The 16787-nt window shown below is 41.8% G+C and overlaps 1 protein-coding gene across 2 annotated transcripts in view; it reads right to left on the bottom strand.

The window, feature by feature from the left end:
- drosha (drosha ribonuclease III) overlaps positions 1 to 16787 on the bottom strand; it is an 83011-nt gene that overhangs the window by 21880 nt on the left and 44344 nt on the right. For both annotated transcript variants that reach the window (XM_020603739.1, XM_020603729.1), the window contains exons 23-25: positions 12006 to 12076; positions 6361 to 6405; positions 1752 to 1909 (exon numbers count right to left, since the gene is read on the bottom strand). In XM_020603739.1, coding sequence (XP_020459395.1) covers positions 1752 to 1909; positions 6361 to 6405; positions 12006 to 12076 — 274 coding nt within the window. The remainder of the gene's footprint in view (positions 1 to 1751; positions 1910 to 6360; positions 6406 to 12005; positions 12077 to 16787) is intronic.

Raw genomic sequence — 16787 nt, 5'->3', positions numbered from 1 at the left:
CTATGTTACACATGAGAGGCACAAGCTGGGGCCAAATGTCCTCAAAAGCCCCTTTTCCATCGCATCCTCAATTTGACTCGCCTTATTTGTTTATCCATCAGTCAAATGTTGGGGATAGTACCTGATATAACTTTTGGTATCATCTTCATTGAGGTTCCAAGCGAGCAGAGGCGATACCAAACAGTGACATGTAAAAACGGCAGACTAACAACTGGTCAGAAAAGATCTAGTCATCAATGAGCAAGACGTCCTGAAACAAAAAATGTACCGTTTTTAAAAGCCATGTTATTTAACACCAAGACTCAAGAACAGCCTTCAATGTTCTCCACTGTTACTGTGCCAGTTGTCGATGACGTCACGGCAGTGTGATGCGGTGTCGCTACGACAACCAGCTGCACTGAGCGGGGACCATCTGTAGTGGAAAACTAAGCCCTGGTACCAAAAGCAAATACAGTCGACTCGAGTTGAGTCAGTACCAGGAGATGGAAAAAGGGCTAAAGTAAAGCTCAGTGGGAGACAAACTGCTGAAACTCTGATCAACCTCACTAACCAGTGAGTGAGGAGAAGGCTGACTTTAGTGATGGCTTAGAACATACACAGCAATGTACTGTAAAATGAGAATGTGTTTATATGACACACACGACCATAGACACACTGAACAATGTCCTTGTGGCAAATCTAAGCAAGCAATTACAGAGCGCAGCCTGCCAAAAAGATATCAGAGGTGTGCTGTCAAAGCTAATTTGATTTAGCCGTCACATTAACTACTGTGCTGTAAAGCTCAGAAGTGAGTTAAGCTTCCACTGTAAATAACCCTCTCATACCCAGAATCAAACACCTCAAATTGGACTTAACAGTCCAATTAGTGAAAATTTTTTCTTATGAAAAGAACACACTTCTCCAATTTCCATTCTGTACACAACAGTGTACATGGGTCATCTCTATAGACGTTTGTAACTTTGCTGACTACTGAACAAATGTCACAGTAGAGCCTGAGAGGATACCCCATGTCCAGTGTCGGTACTGAATTACCACAGCATCACCATGAAGTATTGCAATTAACAGACACAGAGCAAAAACTTAATTCATATCACTGCAAACAGAATGCAGAACAGAATGCACTGTGTATTGTAGGAATAGTGTGTACAGTTACAAGTGGATAAAATAAATGAAAAACCATGAATTCACAAAGAGGACTGATACTGAGAAAAGAAAAAAAATGTCTTATTAGAATTAATAAAAAAGAGACATTTCTCTGGCCTGGACAACCCAGTGAATCAAAAACCTATTTCCCACGGGGTAGCAGGGTTATGGCCTTGTAGGTACAGGCAGATTACAGATATGGAGAGCGCAGAGTCCCTATGGCCTCTCTCTCAAATGGACTGTGAAACCCTTAGAACAGTCATTAGATATTTTGGACATGACATTCAAAACATCACTTGTTACACAGGCAGTCTTAGTGACTGCAAGAAAATGTATAAGCTGCAGGAGCCAAACATAATGATGGTGTGGTAGTAGGAGGCTGCGGCATTCACAACAGATAGGGTAATTTAAAATGTACAACGAATGATAAAACTCCCAGCATCTCAGATCGCATTATATATCATATTATAAGGCATCATGCCTCATCACCTCTAAAGGGAACACCAGACAAAGTCTGGCAGCATTCTTGCAAATTGCATTTGGCCAACTAGTTCCTCACTTAGCATTTTAATTGGCTGTATCAACAAACAAACAGCAACTGTACTTACAGGGTGAGGTGGTTGAAGCCCACGGTCCTCAAGGTGAACGCTCTGGCCAGCAGGCGCACATGTGTGAACAAAACTCCGATAGACCCCTCAAAGTTGGTCAGTTTCTGGAGGACTGGAGACGTCTCAATCAGCTGCCTGTCTGTCTGCGGCTCCTGGACCTGGCACAAAGGTAGTTTGGTGACAACAATGTGGGCTTGCAAATGGATGTATTCATCACAAAGCACATTTATACTTGGTATGGTCAAAGCATCTATACATTTTTGACACCGGTGTCACCATATTTTGTCTACTTTGGTCTATGCTTGTTTTTCAAGGTTTGAACTATGGTCCAGTGAAGGTAAATCTCAATGCCAAAGCACAAAGTTACAGTGTATTTTGACAATAGTTTGCTATCAGCTTAGTGGCAGTTTGGGAAAGACTTGTTCTTGTTCCAACATGACAGTGGCCCCATGTATGAATTCAGATCAATTTAAAAATGGGTTTCCCACTTTGGAGAAGTAGAGTTTGACTGATCTGCACAGAGCAATAACCTCAGCTCCATCCAACACCTTTCTGACAAACTGGAACGTCGACTGCAAGCCAGACCTCATCATCCAACGTCAGTGCTAGATCCCACTTACGGTGTTGTGGCTGAATGGAAGAACATCTGTGCAACCAGGTTCCATTAAGGCCCATGGGATGAAGTGTTCAAATATCACACGGTGCTAAGCTTGATTTTCGGTTCTGCATTGAATCTATGACGTATGTACAATGCAGGTAGCCTCGTATCCTATGCCGTAAGCTTGACGTGCACCTCTCCAGAAATGTAACTACAGATTGTGTTAATGCAGACAGCGATTTCCTCACTCATGTCTCTCATTGGCTTACAAGCACAAAAAATCCCCCCTAGTTCTGCCTCAGTCGAATCCCCCCCCCCCCCCCCCCAGTGTCTTCTCTCTTATCTGTGTAATTTCAGTAAAAGTAACTGCTGTTACTATTAGTTTCGCCACCAACTGTCCACATACTTTTGGCCACGTGATGTGATTTATTGGTCAAGATGTGAAAGAGCTCACCAGATAAGGATACACAAAACTGCTTAGAGTTTATAAAAGTGGGTGAAAATCTCTTAGTGATTACAGGGAGGAAAACAACTAGTGTAAATCTAAATAATCTTGACATTCTTCAGTGCTGTTTATTCCAACTTTATTACATTTAAACTCACACTCAAACTCATTCTCCACAAGAGCATCAGATGAATTCTTAAATGAAATGAACCTCTCCGGTGCGTGCTGCTCGAGGGTCTGTTCAGAGCATCTTACTCTGTCTCAAAATAAACTCAGATGATATGCATGAGACAGAATTTAAGTCATTAAATTTAAGTCAAACAGTTTGCTTTTCTTTCTCTCTAAATATGGTGATTCAAATGGTCAATTAAAATCCATGGTGAGTTAAAAGTACGCTACATTTCTCTGAATGCTCTAAAGCAGGAGATATCAGAGACTCCTGACCTTGTGAGTTAGTGGAAGAATGTTTTTGGGTTGTGAAAAGTTTTGTAGATTTTTTTTTTTTTTTACATTAGCTTTATGGCTTGGTGAGTTCAGCAAAAACATTCTGCTCTCTAAATACAGTACTGGCTCATGCCTATGCTCATTAGAAAAAGAAATTATATGCTGAGAAAATATGTGCATGCATGTTTGCTGAATCAAGATACATCCTTATGGGTGCATCAATGAGGCTTATGGAAACATCTAATTGGTCTCTGCATGGTAAAAGTGAAAGCTTGACATCTTTTCCAAAGAAAAGTGAAATACTGAGCCACACAATTCAAAGTGGACATTTACAAGAAGCTAAGGCACATTCAATTGACCTTGTTAGCCTGCTCCATTTACTGTAGATGTATAAATTACATCAAAAATAAGAAAAATGTGCACTTCATTCAAGGCTCTCCATGGATACATGGCCACTTTCTTCATTTTCCAGCACATTCGTTGTCTGTTTTCATAAAGAAATGACAAGTAAACAGTGTTCTCAGAGTCTCCCAAATCAAGCCACTGTGCAAAACAGAGATGTATTTTTAAACTCAGTATTTTAATTGGAGTGCTGCAGGTAATGTCATGGTTCCATCTTCCAATATGTCCTAAGAAACATTTCATTTCTGCATTTTTCCCCTCTGTTAATTAAGAAAAGATGTTTAAATGTCACGCATCACAACCTAACAACATCTGACAAGTTCAGCACTCACGGGCACAAGCTATCCTTCAGAGGAGATGGCCAGCAGCAGGGCCTCAAAACAAAGTAGAGAAAGGGAAAAATCCAAACTAGTTAAAGAGACTTCAGGGTTCAAAGTATCAGTCTTCAACTGAATCCAGACAGGAAGCAGAATCAGAGCCGAGATCTTTTGAGGCCTAACAAGCTCGATTGTATCTCTGATAAACCAACGGGGAAACTCTGAAATCTAGACTCACTGTAAATGATGTTCCAGTAAATTATTCTGGAGAGGTGGAAATGATTATGTGCTGGTGGAAATCAAGTAAACACAAAAGACATAAAATGTGTCTGTCAGCCACAAAGCATAGCACACTGAGCTGTTATATTGGCAAGACTAATAGGCCAATGTATGCCAAAGACAGGTGTACGCACAATTACCCATGCTATGGCGAGCTGCCATTGCCATCCACTCAAACCTCATTAAGGCAGTTCCTCTTTCACCTCTGGTTTGTCATCATGTTGTTGGGCAAGGGAGGAGGGTGAAACCTTGTTACATTGCAGCTACAACTTTGGGCATAATGTTCTTACCTCAAGCACTGGAGGCCTTCATCAATTACAGAAAAAATTTAAGGGAGGTTTTTTTCTTATTGCAAAACTACTCAGGTTACATCATCTCAAGCCAAAAGGTCAGAATGCTATCAAGCTGTAAAAAGGCTGGCACAATTTAACAGACGTTACTCCATTGGCAGGGGACCCAGAGGAACCTCAGCCACACACAACGTGTGGTAATGAGGCTATGACTCTGAAGCGGCCAATGACTATTCAAGCAGCACACTGTGGAGGTTCCCCTTGTACCACAGAGCAGTTGTAAGGCTGACCCCAGGGCTCCACCCTGACCACGGTGCCCGCCGCTGTGGCCTCCACTGTGCAACTCACCGGGTAAATAGACTGCAGGATACAATGGGTTTATTCTGAGAACTGACAAGCTCAGCAAAAACATCCAGACGCTCTGTGAATTTTCAGTATATGGGAGTGAAAACAGAGGATTGAGGCGGCAAAGATGTGGAAACAACAAACAAATACACACAGATGTATATGAAGAATAAAATTTATGTATGAAATATAACATTATTTATACATGAATGTGCGAAATGTTCATATGAAAATGCAGCAATGTATGCAGGGAGATGAAGAGGATAAACTGCTTAGAGACGAGTCTCAGCACTGACACAAAGAAACATTTTCTCCTCCCAAACACATCAGAGAAAGATGCCTGACTGTCCCTGGAGGCCCCATGTGATCTGGGACTGTAATCCTGTTATGGCATCTTTGATCTCTTCTTCCAAATCCTAATTTCAAACAAACACTGTTGACATGTTCAATGTTTCTGGGCAGATCATGCAAAGTAAAGAACACCAGAACAGAAACAGTGAGTGTATGAGTGCAAACACATGATGCTGGAGAAGGAGAGAACAGCATCATGGAGACAGAGGAGAGAAATGAGCAATGGCAAATGGTAAATGGACTGCACTTATATAGTGCTTTCCTACCGTACCTGGACAACGTGCTTTACAGATTCATCTTCTCACCTATTCATGCACACACTCACACACCGATGGCGGAGGACAAAAAGAGACTGAATAAAATAAAGCAGATTAGAGCCTCAACCAAAACAGAGATCCGCGAAACACTGGAGCAGAACAATGAAGATGAGTGGAAGGCTAGAGTGGACTTTGTGACAGCTATAAAGAACTTAGTCAGCCTCAGGCAAAATAACTTAACAGCTTGCCCACCTGTCGGCAACACACACACAGTCATGTCTTTCAACTCACTGGAACAATGCATTCCCTAACCCAAAATCCAAATCCCAACCCTTACCCTAACCCCTAATTTTAACCTGAGCCCTAACAGTCCTCAATGGCCCTTTCACGTTATGAGAACAGGATAAAATCCCCTCACAACACCAAAATCTCATCACATCGATACCATCATAAAAAAAAATAGAATCACAGCTTCGCAGTTGTGTGCTTTTGCTAGCCAGTCAAATTCATAGGAATGTGACAGAAGTGAGGTCAGTGACCTTTGACCACCAAAATCTAATCAGTTCATCACTGAATCCAAGTGGCCACTTGTGCCAAATTTGAAGAAATTCCCTCAAGGTGTTCCTGAGATATTGAGAATGGGCTATACAGCAGTACAACCCCAAAACATAACGCCTCCAGCCACGGCTATTGCTGTAAATGTGACACACCGTGTTCTTTATAGGCTTCCTGGGTGAGTCACTGAGGCGCTTGATTAGATGGCTGATTGGTTGGATTGATGGTTTGTTGTGGTGGCAAAGATTTTGGCGTGGAACCACTGAGAAATGTTACCACTGGAAACACTGGGAGGTAATTAAAAAAATAAAAATCTCTCCCCCTACCTGCAGGGGGTGTGGTGGGTAGTTCAGCCAAACTTCTCGTAGGTCCTGTGAAGACAAAAGCAGGGTAAAAAAGATGAGAAGTCAAAGGAAGAGGACTACAATTTCCACTTGATATTATATCCAAGTATTGGAGCAAAAGCTCAATAGAAAATGTAGGACACTTGCATAAAGCATGCAGAAAATGAGGAAGGACAAAGCACACCAGACAGAAAAAAACAGAGAGAGGAAATAAAGTACATAAAAGTTGATTCTACTTGATCAAGGATTATGATTCAAATCTGTCCGCAGGGTGCATGCAGTTCGCCCACATGCTGCATATAGACCTGAACGGCTAATGTTTCAATTACATTCATTCCAAAGACAAGGCAGACAATGATTAAGCAAGCATGGAATAAGAATAACTACTTTTCTCTTCCCCCTCTCCCTCTCTCTCAGCACCAAGAAGGTATAATTACTGGATGTACAAATTGTCATGTGCAGCAGCTTAAGCACAGCCATTCTTGTGCAACAACAGAAAGAAGGGAAAAAACATATGTAAACATGTTTATTTGAATGTCAACGGCCTACCCATAATCAGAGTTGAAATTACAAGCAAAATGAAAGGAAACTTGGTGAAACCGCCTATGATCTCCATTTTATGGTGGGCTTCAATCACCGCTGCTCTAGCCCAGAGGGGAATCAAGATGCAGACTAAATTGTGCGCATACTTGGGGGCACATAAGCCAACTGTGAAGAGGCAACAACACATTACCCTCTGCCCACACACACAGTATACACACATATTCTTTCTACCCCAACACAGCCCTAGAATTGTTGGCCATCTGTGATTACTAAGTCCAACACTCCTAAACAAACTGGTCTTATGGTTGAGGTGAGGACAACACCTCTTCAGTTCCTTAAAGTATGGGCAGAAAAGTGTGAATGGAAACTGGACTGTGGATGTGCACACATATTTATTCTCCAAGCTACTACCACACCAAGGGCACAGCAGAGAAGGCATATGCACTTTCAATCAAAAATGGAAAATATTAGCTGCAGTTGTCACAGGACAAAGCAAGCAAATTCCACAAGTGTTAACAGTGTTGTGCTCCAGTTCTTGTTACTGTTGCTAACTCTGAGAGACGAGGCAGTCCAAGTAACTTCAAAACAGTGCTGATTTATTCAAAGGATCACAGGTAAAATTAACATTACATGCTCAGGTATCTTGCACCTCCAACCTGCACGCAGGCAGATGTAAGATGAAACATGTCGTGACATTAAACATAAGAAAATAGTATGGCTAAGGCTACAGTTATACACGTCATAATAATAATATTAAACACCCTGTCTGCTGACAGTCATCAACTCTTCTCTCTAGTTATCCTTGACCAGATGTACCCTGTAGAAACTCATAAGCATGACTAAGCATTTAACAGTCTAACTAGACATCCTATCTCCACTAAACATTTCTAATACATAAAGTATCTAACCAATATCTATCTGACTAAAAATACCTAACAACAGAGATGGGGGGACGGGGGTAAAAAAAAGCAGGAGGAAAAAATACTCATTGTCAGAAAGACTTGTGTATATTCTCATAAAACACCCCAAATGAATCAATGTGGAAATTTCAATCCACCTAAGAGAAGCAGGGCCTACTGCTGCTGCAACCATTGAAGTGGCCTTCATATGTAGGGATTTGTCACCTGTATGAGCATGTAAGCCTAACATTCTCTACTAGGGTACCAAGAGACCTGAACAATATCAAAGAAAGTCACTGTCAAATACAGTTAAACCTTCATGGTATTTTATAATAGCTGCTTTTACGTGAGCCCTAATATTCCACTAATAACCAGAATAACAGCTCAGTCAGAATAAAAATGCATCACAAAAGAAAGGTGGCAGCCTCCGTATTTGTGATCTTTTGGCTTCACTTTTGCATAGCGGCAGGAAGTGGTGACATGTACACCGTTATATACAGTCTATGGTTGAAAATTTCAAACTGCACCTGTGAGTCAGCTGAAAGCAAGAAGCACTAGAACCATTTTTGGCACTGCACCTAGAAGTGAGGAAAGAAAGGTGGCTGCAGTGCAGTACTACAGAACGCAGCCATAGCAGTGCCATGGTGACTGTCTCAGTTGTCACAGCAACCTTTGTTCCGTTTGGTGTTAGAGTGTGTATGTTTGTGTGCTGTTGTTAATAAGAGCCACAAGACTAGCCCATGGGCACCCAGTGAGATATCATTATGGTGATTGCTCCTCAAAAGAGGAACTTCCCTCAGGTCAGCACAGTAGCATCAACATCTTTTCCCAGCAATATTACACTGCTGTTGAGTCCAGGTTGGTAGCAATCAAGCAGCACCCCCTGAAGAAGATGGCTCCTGCCTCTCTTCTGATGCTTTAATAACCTCCACAGTAATGTCATTAACAAATTAGCGTCTATTGTTTCCTCCGGGCCTCTGTGTGCAATAAAGCTAGATTCGATCCTCAGCATGGGCTCTATTTTCTGGGAACCAGTGCCAGCAAAGGCGACGTGCTGGAAGAAAAACAAGGGGACGAAAATCACTGCTGCACTCAGCCATGAATGCCATACCAATCAGGGAACAGCAGAGAGAGGTAGAGGAAAAAACTGGGGCCACTGTTTGTCTGACTAGGTCTTGAGGTGGAAATTACATGCACGCTTTGTCTTAGGTAGGACTGGAGCAAAATATCTGTGGCGGTAATGACATCCTGGAGTGCTGGAGGAAAGAATGGGAAGGAAAAATGGAAGAAACAAGAGGGAGCAAAAGAGACACATCAGCAAGCATCCTGTTGCTACAGGGGGGAAAGGAGGGTATAGGGCTGATCAGCCAAGTGTGAACAGAATACTATACCAACAAATAGGAGCAGCAAACAATTTTAGGGTGTGCTAGAGAAAAATGTAAAGTCCCTCAGTGCAGCACCGCATGTCATTGGTCTGGTGATGTGCTGCGTGAAGATCCATTCTGTCATGTTAGGTTAGAATGGGAGGATACAGCACTGTGCATGATCTGTGCTTTTACTTTATAGTACAATTGAGCATACGGACTGCATTTGATTGTGCATTGTGATTTTATTGTATGCGTGTTAAATAGGTTTTTATTTAGTGACTGTCCAAAGTATTGTCACAATACCCCACCTGCCATGATTGTGTGATTGAGCTGCATATTTCTGTCCAAATCCGACCCGTGTCAGAGTGTGGGGCATCTGAACCCAACCTGGACACGGACCTGACAAGCTTACAGTATTTAATGTCCTAGTGTGAACCGAGCCTGATGCAGTTGAAGTTGTACAATGTTTTCCCCTTATTGGTAAACAAAGCAGACATTTGAGTCCTCTAGCGGTCTAGCTTAAAGTTTGACCTAAGTGTCTAGATACGAGCTAGACCCGAACATAATTTCTAAATTTTTGTCCGAACTCAGCCCCTCAGGCTTGATTCGGGTATCCACACTATACTGGTTTGGCAAGAAGTTATGCTAAAGTAGTGCAGAATAATGAATGTCACTTTCCACTTCCTTTCAAGAGACATCATATGTTGAGTCTCTCAAGGATCCAATTTAGGTGCCCCATGTGTTCAGCAACTGCACAATTTGACCCTGTGTGAATCAGGCTGTAAATGTAGTTACAATCAAATTAACAAACATAAATATAGAATAATCATAAGACTTTGTTGAAAAATATAGAAAATGCTCAAGACTGCCAGCAGTAAATACTTTAAATAATAATTATCCGTTTGAAAACAGCAGATTATCAAAACAGCATTAGCTCCATTTACACAATGTACAAAAATAAAGTGACACATATATAATGATGCATATGTATTTTTATTTTTGGTACTTCAGGTATATTTTGATGTGAATACTTCTGTACTTTTACTGAAGTAGTAATTTGAATGCAGGAAAAGTATTTTTACACTGTGGTATGGATACTTTTACTTAAGTAAAGAATCAGAGTGCTTCTCCCACCACTGCTTTTACAGAATATATGACTTTAAGATTTCACTGACTGCCTACTAACTCCTGTGTAGTCCTGTCTGTATCTCTGAGTGTCAATGTCCTTATTCCTGGATCCTGTGATATAATTTTTAATTTTATTATTATATGTTATACATCATTTAAACAATTCTGCATTTGATATCACACTCTACTTGGATTCCTTTTCCATGAAACACACTACTAAAATACCCTGTCTCTGTCCTTTCTTTGCTCACTGTGCAGGGATACTCCATCTGGATATTCTATCATAAGCAGCCTAACATTCCTCTCATCTGTTGCCTCCTTGAATAATGAAACAAACACCCACACTCTATGTCCTATCATTAGCAAGACTACCATGGAGACATGAAACAGCAGGTATCATTTGAAACCATTTCGTTTGCATAAGAACAAATGTTTCTGAATGCATGTTGCTCATTTTCTATATGTTGACTGCTGTTTTAATCAGTCTTCAACTCAGTGTCCACTATCCAATTACAATAAGGTCATTTTTACTTGAAAACCTATAGTGTTATAATCCACATCCATTCAGTGCCCCGGAAAAGAAAAAAGAAAAGGAAATTTCTTATCATGCAAATAAAGACCTCCACACCGCGCCAACTCGATAACTGCTGTCAAGTTTCATGGTCATGGGGTGAAAATAAAACTGAACAAAGGACATTTCAGCTTTCCACTGAGAAACTAATACTCTACGCTCAGCACCCAAACACAATAGCTGGCCACAGTATAAAAGAATCATAGCATACTGACAAGTCAAGGTCAATGTTTTGAGGAGGGAAAAAAAAAAGAAAAAGCTAAAAACTGCAACAAAATGTTGAATAATTGACGAAAATCAACAAAGCATTCCAGTCAGGTTAATTTTTTATCCTAGCACTTTATTTTGGAGGGGTTATCCCTAATTAACAACAATCTTCCCCAGTTGTTTTGTGCTGTCAGGTTTTCAAAGATTCAGTCCTGACACCTCTGATCTGTCTCTCATAGACTACCAATTCTGATCAAACATGTTTGATACATTGCCATGTGCCCTGTAGTGTGGCAGTCGCCAGCTGAATTTCAAACACCCTTAACAGCCAATTAGAACCAAGCCTGCTGTTACATACTAGACCTGCTGCAACGATTTAATTGAATTTTAACATTTCTCACCAAGATAAATGCAAGTACTGATTCATTCATCAATTATTCATGCGTGTGGATCACACACGCACTTGCAAACAATAGCGGGAGCCCTGTGCAAGACTGGCAAACAGCAATGTTCCACACCTCCAGTTTATTTTTGCAAAATATACAAGCCATGATCAGACTGTTTTGTTACTATGGCTTTATCCAATTCTTTATCTCAGTCTCACTGTTTTATCTTTGTGCATATGACCATACACACAATCCACACCTAGTCAGTAGTATAGTAGGATAGAGCAAGCTTTTGGGAGATCTCAGGTCCTGAGCCTGGCAAGGATATTGTGCGATGGGTACTCTGCCAAAGCATGTAGTGTGTGGGTTTGAACAAAGAAAAGAGACCAGATCAGTGAAAACAAAGTTGTGTCTTCCACAAATCATAATCCCAAAATCTCATCTAGCGTAACAAAGACACACACTCACTTATGTAAATATCCATCCTGCACACAAAACTAGTGAATGGCAAAAGGCAGACAGTTACCTCACTGTTGAAAAGCAGTCTACCAAAGAGCTGCCGAGCCTCCTCCAAACCTCCTTCTAAATACACAGCACCTGAAAAAAAGAAATTGAAAAACAAGAAACTAAGGTTGATTAAGACACAATAAACACAACAACATGTAATCAGCAAGTGTGTGTAAACTGCACAGAGGATTTGCTGGATGCTTTTTATAACATATGAAATGTTTAACAAGCATCCAACTTCAACCCAAACACATTTCAAGTAACTGTGAAAAGCATGTCAACCCATGTGTGCATTGCTGGTGTAAAACATTTCTAGCAATTCTAAGGCAATTTCAGACTCTCTCCTAATGGAAAACTTTAAATTAATTGAACTCAGCAATGAGTTATAATTGCTTTATTAAAAGTGAGAGTACAGTTTTATTGCTTTCTGATGGAGAAATGACCTCGGGGTTCACATGCAGATCTACCTCCTCCCTGTCAGAGCCCAGAGGGAGGAGGACGAGAATGAGGAGAATTAGGGATAGTTGCATCACCACACTGAGATGTAGAGTGGCAGGCTGAACCTGTGTCAGATGCAGGTATGAGGGGGGCTGGCAAACACACACAAGCCACATACAGACTTTTGTACTTCATGCTCAAAGCCTTTCATGGACCGTGTGGATAAAATGTCCTCCTCGTCACTCACCTACACACTGACCTACATGTGCAGTTATCCACACAACACACATTATGTGCTGAAACCAACTTGAATTGTGAGGAAACGCACAACGTGCATGCATCAACAAACACACACAGTAGACAAGGGACAAACAAACAGAGGACTGGTCCCAAATTGGGCAGAGATGCTGTCAGGCCAACAAAAGAATAAGACAAGTGTCCCAAATTTCTCTCTCTATGGGTGTGATATGTAGCAGCTCCAGCTCATTCTCCTGTAATAGTCAGCTCCTCTGGACAAGTCAACTCTCCTTTGTGGGTTTCATTGTTTTGCTCTTCTACTGCTCCTCCTAACATCAGTAGACCTATCATGGTGCCTTTTTAAGCTGCATACAACTTCAAACCATCACACTTAGGGTGGCTCATTCAATTTAGAAAGCAATAACCACCTGGCAAATTGGGTATACAATCGTGCAGCATTTTTTATCATGTGCATAAATGAGCCAGTGGAAATGGGGCGCGGCGTGGCTGCAAATCTAAATGGGCAAACTGCTTTCATGGACGACATCAAAAACATATGACGGATTCATCATCTGGGGAAGGAAACTGCTTTCAGGTGGCTAACAGGCCATTGTAGTGAAGATGCAGCGTACACAACCAAAACCATAAAGAAATGCAAACAAATCACCTCGCACAAAGGCGAACACAACCCCGCTCTATCTGCTTTGCATGCCCTTCTAAAAAGAGTGGGAAATTACTACCAGTCATCGCCCAAATGTTTGTAAAATTTGATTAAGCCTGACAACTTTGTCTCACCCAGCAAGTGACTGTCATTCATTCGGAGACCCCTGACTAATGTAGAAATTGAATTGAGTGGTAAAATAATGAAAGTGGCTTACGAATTTTGGAAGGCAACAGCCACTATGGTTTTCAGGCAAAAATTAATTCCCTGCAATGACCATTTAAAGCCCAACATAAAACGACTATAAATCAGAGTCTATTAATCTACACTCTTCCCGGAAGCTCACAAACCCAGCATGCTACTAAACCCCTTGCAGATGTGTGCAAGTCAGTAAGCGAGGCCTATGAAATCTTGGCATGGTGGGGTGAGCGTCTCACTGAGGCTGACCACAGGAGGCTCTGGAGAGGGGAGAGGTTCTTCACAGGATGTTATCCACTAAGCATCAACACTGAGATGTGGTTTTACCATAATGCAGACCTCAGCTCTAGCTGCTGCTATATACCAGATGTTTTCTCTGGAGACCAGCTGTGTGAGGATAACAACTCCTTCCTAAGATCAAGTTTTGAATGTCTCAGCTATCATTCATGTACTCATATGTGTGAACACTGAGGCTGGGGATGCGGGTGTGGCTGGGAGGCAGTTTTCTTTATGTTTTGATGACACAGCAGATTTGGAAAGTTCCCTAAATGGAGGCCAAGTCACTGAAACCAAAGGTTTTTGCTTCTTATTAGATTTTCAAAACTTCTTCCAAGAGGAAGGAGAAAGTCTGGGGTAAGCAGGGAGGCAGTAAGAAACCAGAAGAGCCCCAAGGGATTTAAAAGGTATTAAAAAAATCTCAAAGCAACACCTTTGGTGCCAATCAAATGGTCGCAGAAGACGAAACCAAGATATGCACTTAATTCTAGTGAGAACACACTTGTCGAACAGGCTGTCTGTGCAGAAAGTGTGCCCCAAAGCAATCCAATCAATCGCGCAACTTTCCGCAATCATTAAATAGATATCTGTGCCGCACCATCAGCCTGCAAAGTTGCAACTCACACCCTGAACACACACAGCACACAAAGTCACCCAGCCAAGTCAAATGGCAAATTATATGCTAGCACCTCTCAGCAGCTCATTTGGAGTAACATCATGCCCTGGCCAAAACACTGTGCAGGTTCAGAGCTCTGGCACATCCAATCCGCCTGAATTGTTGACCCTGCCAGGAAACCAGAACAAAACGCAAAAAGTCTACAACTGAGATACACCTGCCTAGAATATGCATATAAAAAAAAACACACCGGACTTGAGTGTGCACTGGATTAATGCCCTTCTCACACATAATGGGCACTGATCTAATCACTGCTGTAGGACTGGTTCAAGAGCATTTAGTGCATCATTAGTTCAAATCCCTTATGTTAGAAATAACTCAGCATGTAAGAAGAATGACATGAGACTGGCAATGCACTAAAATCCAACTTTGCTATTTTGATTAATGATCAACCAATCAGTTGTTCTTTGCAGTCTTTAACTTGAAGGACTTTAATGAGTCTGGTATTTTCCTGACTTTGAACTGGGCTTAAAAATGGAACCAGAGCCTAATGAAGCTCAACCTTTGTTAGGCTTCGAACAGTTTGCAAACTCTAACCAACTTTTCATCCAGTACTGTGTGTAGAGAATATCGGTCATGGCCAGAAAAGGCCAGCAACTAATGAATCTCCACATCTGTCACAAGTCTAATTCAGACAGACATACCAACTGTAGAGTGTTATGTTTAGGAATAGAATTCCATTGTCTGTGGGCTTTCAGTGACCAATAAAAACCCAGAGTCAGGGGCATATGAAACACCAGCGGCTGACAGTCACATTAATAACCTAGAATGAATTATTCAAAAACTCTCAGGCTCTAATCCATCAAATAATATATTAAGCCGCTCCCTCTCAGCTCAATGGGGGCTGAAGCAGCAGACGGACACGGAAAGCAACACATTAAAGTTGAAAAAATGAATGAAACTAAAACATGAAAACAGAATTTTCACTACAACCACAACAGAGGCAGACTAAGTGCATTTTACTTTTCAAAAATCAGGCTTAGAATGGGAGGTGAGATAAAGAAACAAAAGGGCATGCAAGAAACCAACTCCGCCACAGCCACCATTGCAGCAATTAACAAAGGGAGCAGCGCTAGCTCAGTGACTACACCGGCTGCATTGTGCGTGAATCTGATATTCAGCAAGCGAGAGATAATCCTTTCTCTCCATTCTTTTAATAGGAAGAGCTTAGAGAGGGCCCTCACAAAGGTTCACCATCTGTATCCCCCATGGCTGCTGGCAGCGTATAATCCACAGATCAACTGTACAAGGAAATTAGGGCCATAAAAACAGAGTGGGGCCTCTTTTCTTCTTCTTCTCTCAATTCTTTTCCAGCAATTTCGTAGGAAGGAAGCAATGTGGCTTATCGGTGAAGAGGACCTGACGGGGAAACGGGAGGGCAACAGGCATGCAAGAATTTCTATGAATAAGCAAAGGGAGAACGTATTTTCTAAAGACGAAGAGGTAAAGTGGGCAAGAGCTAAAGTACAGAGGAAGAAGGTGGGAGGGAGGGGACTACAGAATGGGAGGTGCACAGGCCAGAAGAGCCCAAATGAGAATAGCCCACTCTGGCAGAAGTTAATGACAGGGGATCAGAAAAGCAAGATTTCCATTCAACACTTTGAATTATTCAGGGTTGCAGGGCACCCATTTGCATTGCAGATGCTTTTGCTTCCCATTCCTCTACTGCTCTCCCTCCATTCTGTCTCTCTCCCCAGCTCTCTCTGTCTTGAGCAAGAGAATGGCCCTGCCTCAGGGTTAGGAGATAGACACATTCTCGGCTCCGTGGAGGGAAAGCTTTGCCCATGCAAAGCAGGAGATTATCTGCCATTTCCAACATAGCCCAGGATCAATGGTCAGTGAGACAGAGAAACAAATAAAACAAAGGTCAGAAAACATGCACAGTAAGCCATTAAAGCTATCTGCCAGGGCCATGGAAAGATTCCTCCAGAGCTTTATAAAATGGGAGTGAACAGGAGGAGGCCCATTTGAATTCTACATGTGCACACTGGTGGAAAAAAATCATGTTAAACAGGAAAAAAAAAATCTCCAGACAAAGCAGAGACACATCTGCAAGTGCATGTCTGTTGATATGGTGCCTGCTGCTTTTGGAAGACTGGTGGTTTGACATCTCTGTCAGGCAGAAAGGCGTGCGCGAGGATGAAACAGCAGCGTTTGTGTGCCCCATGTACCATCCTACGGCACGTGTGAATAATTTGAATTTGTCTTGTAAGGAGAAAATTGTGCTGGGTGAGAGAGTTGGTGGGTTGGAGGGTGAGGTAGGAGATGACAGAGTGACAGGATGACTCATCATCTGTGCAGCACATCTTTCACCT

Source organism: Monopterus albus, unplaced genomic scaffold, assembly GCF_001952655.1.
Source record: "Monopterus albus unplaced genomic scaffold, M_albus_1.0 scaffold3.1, whole genome shotgun sequence".
NCBI lineage: Eukaryota > Metazoa > Chordata > Actinopteri > Synbranchiformes > Synbranchidae > Monopterus > Monopterus albus.
Note: the sequence above shows the minus strand (reverse complement) of the source record. Positions and strands in the feature narration are given on the sequence as shown.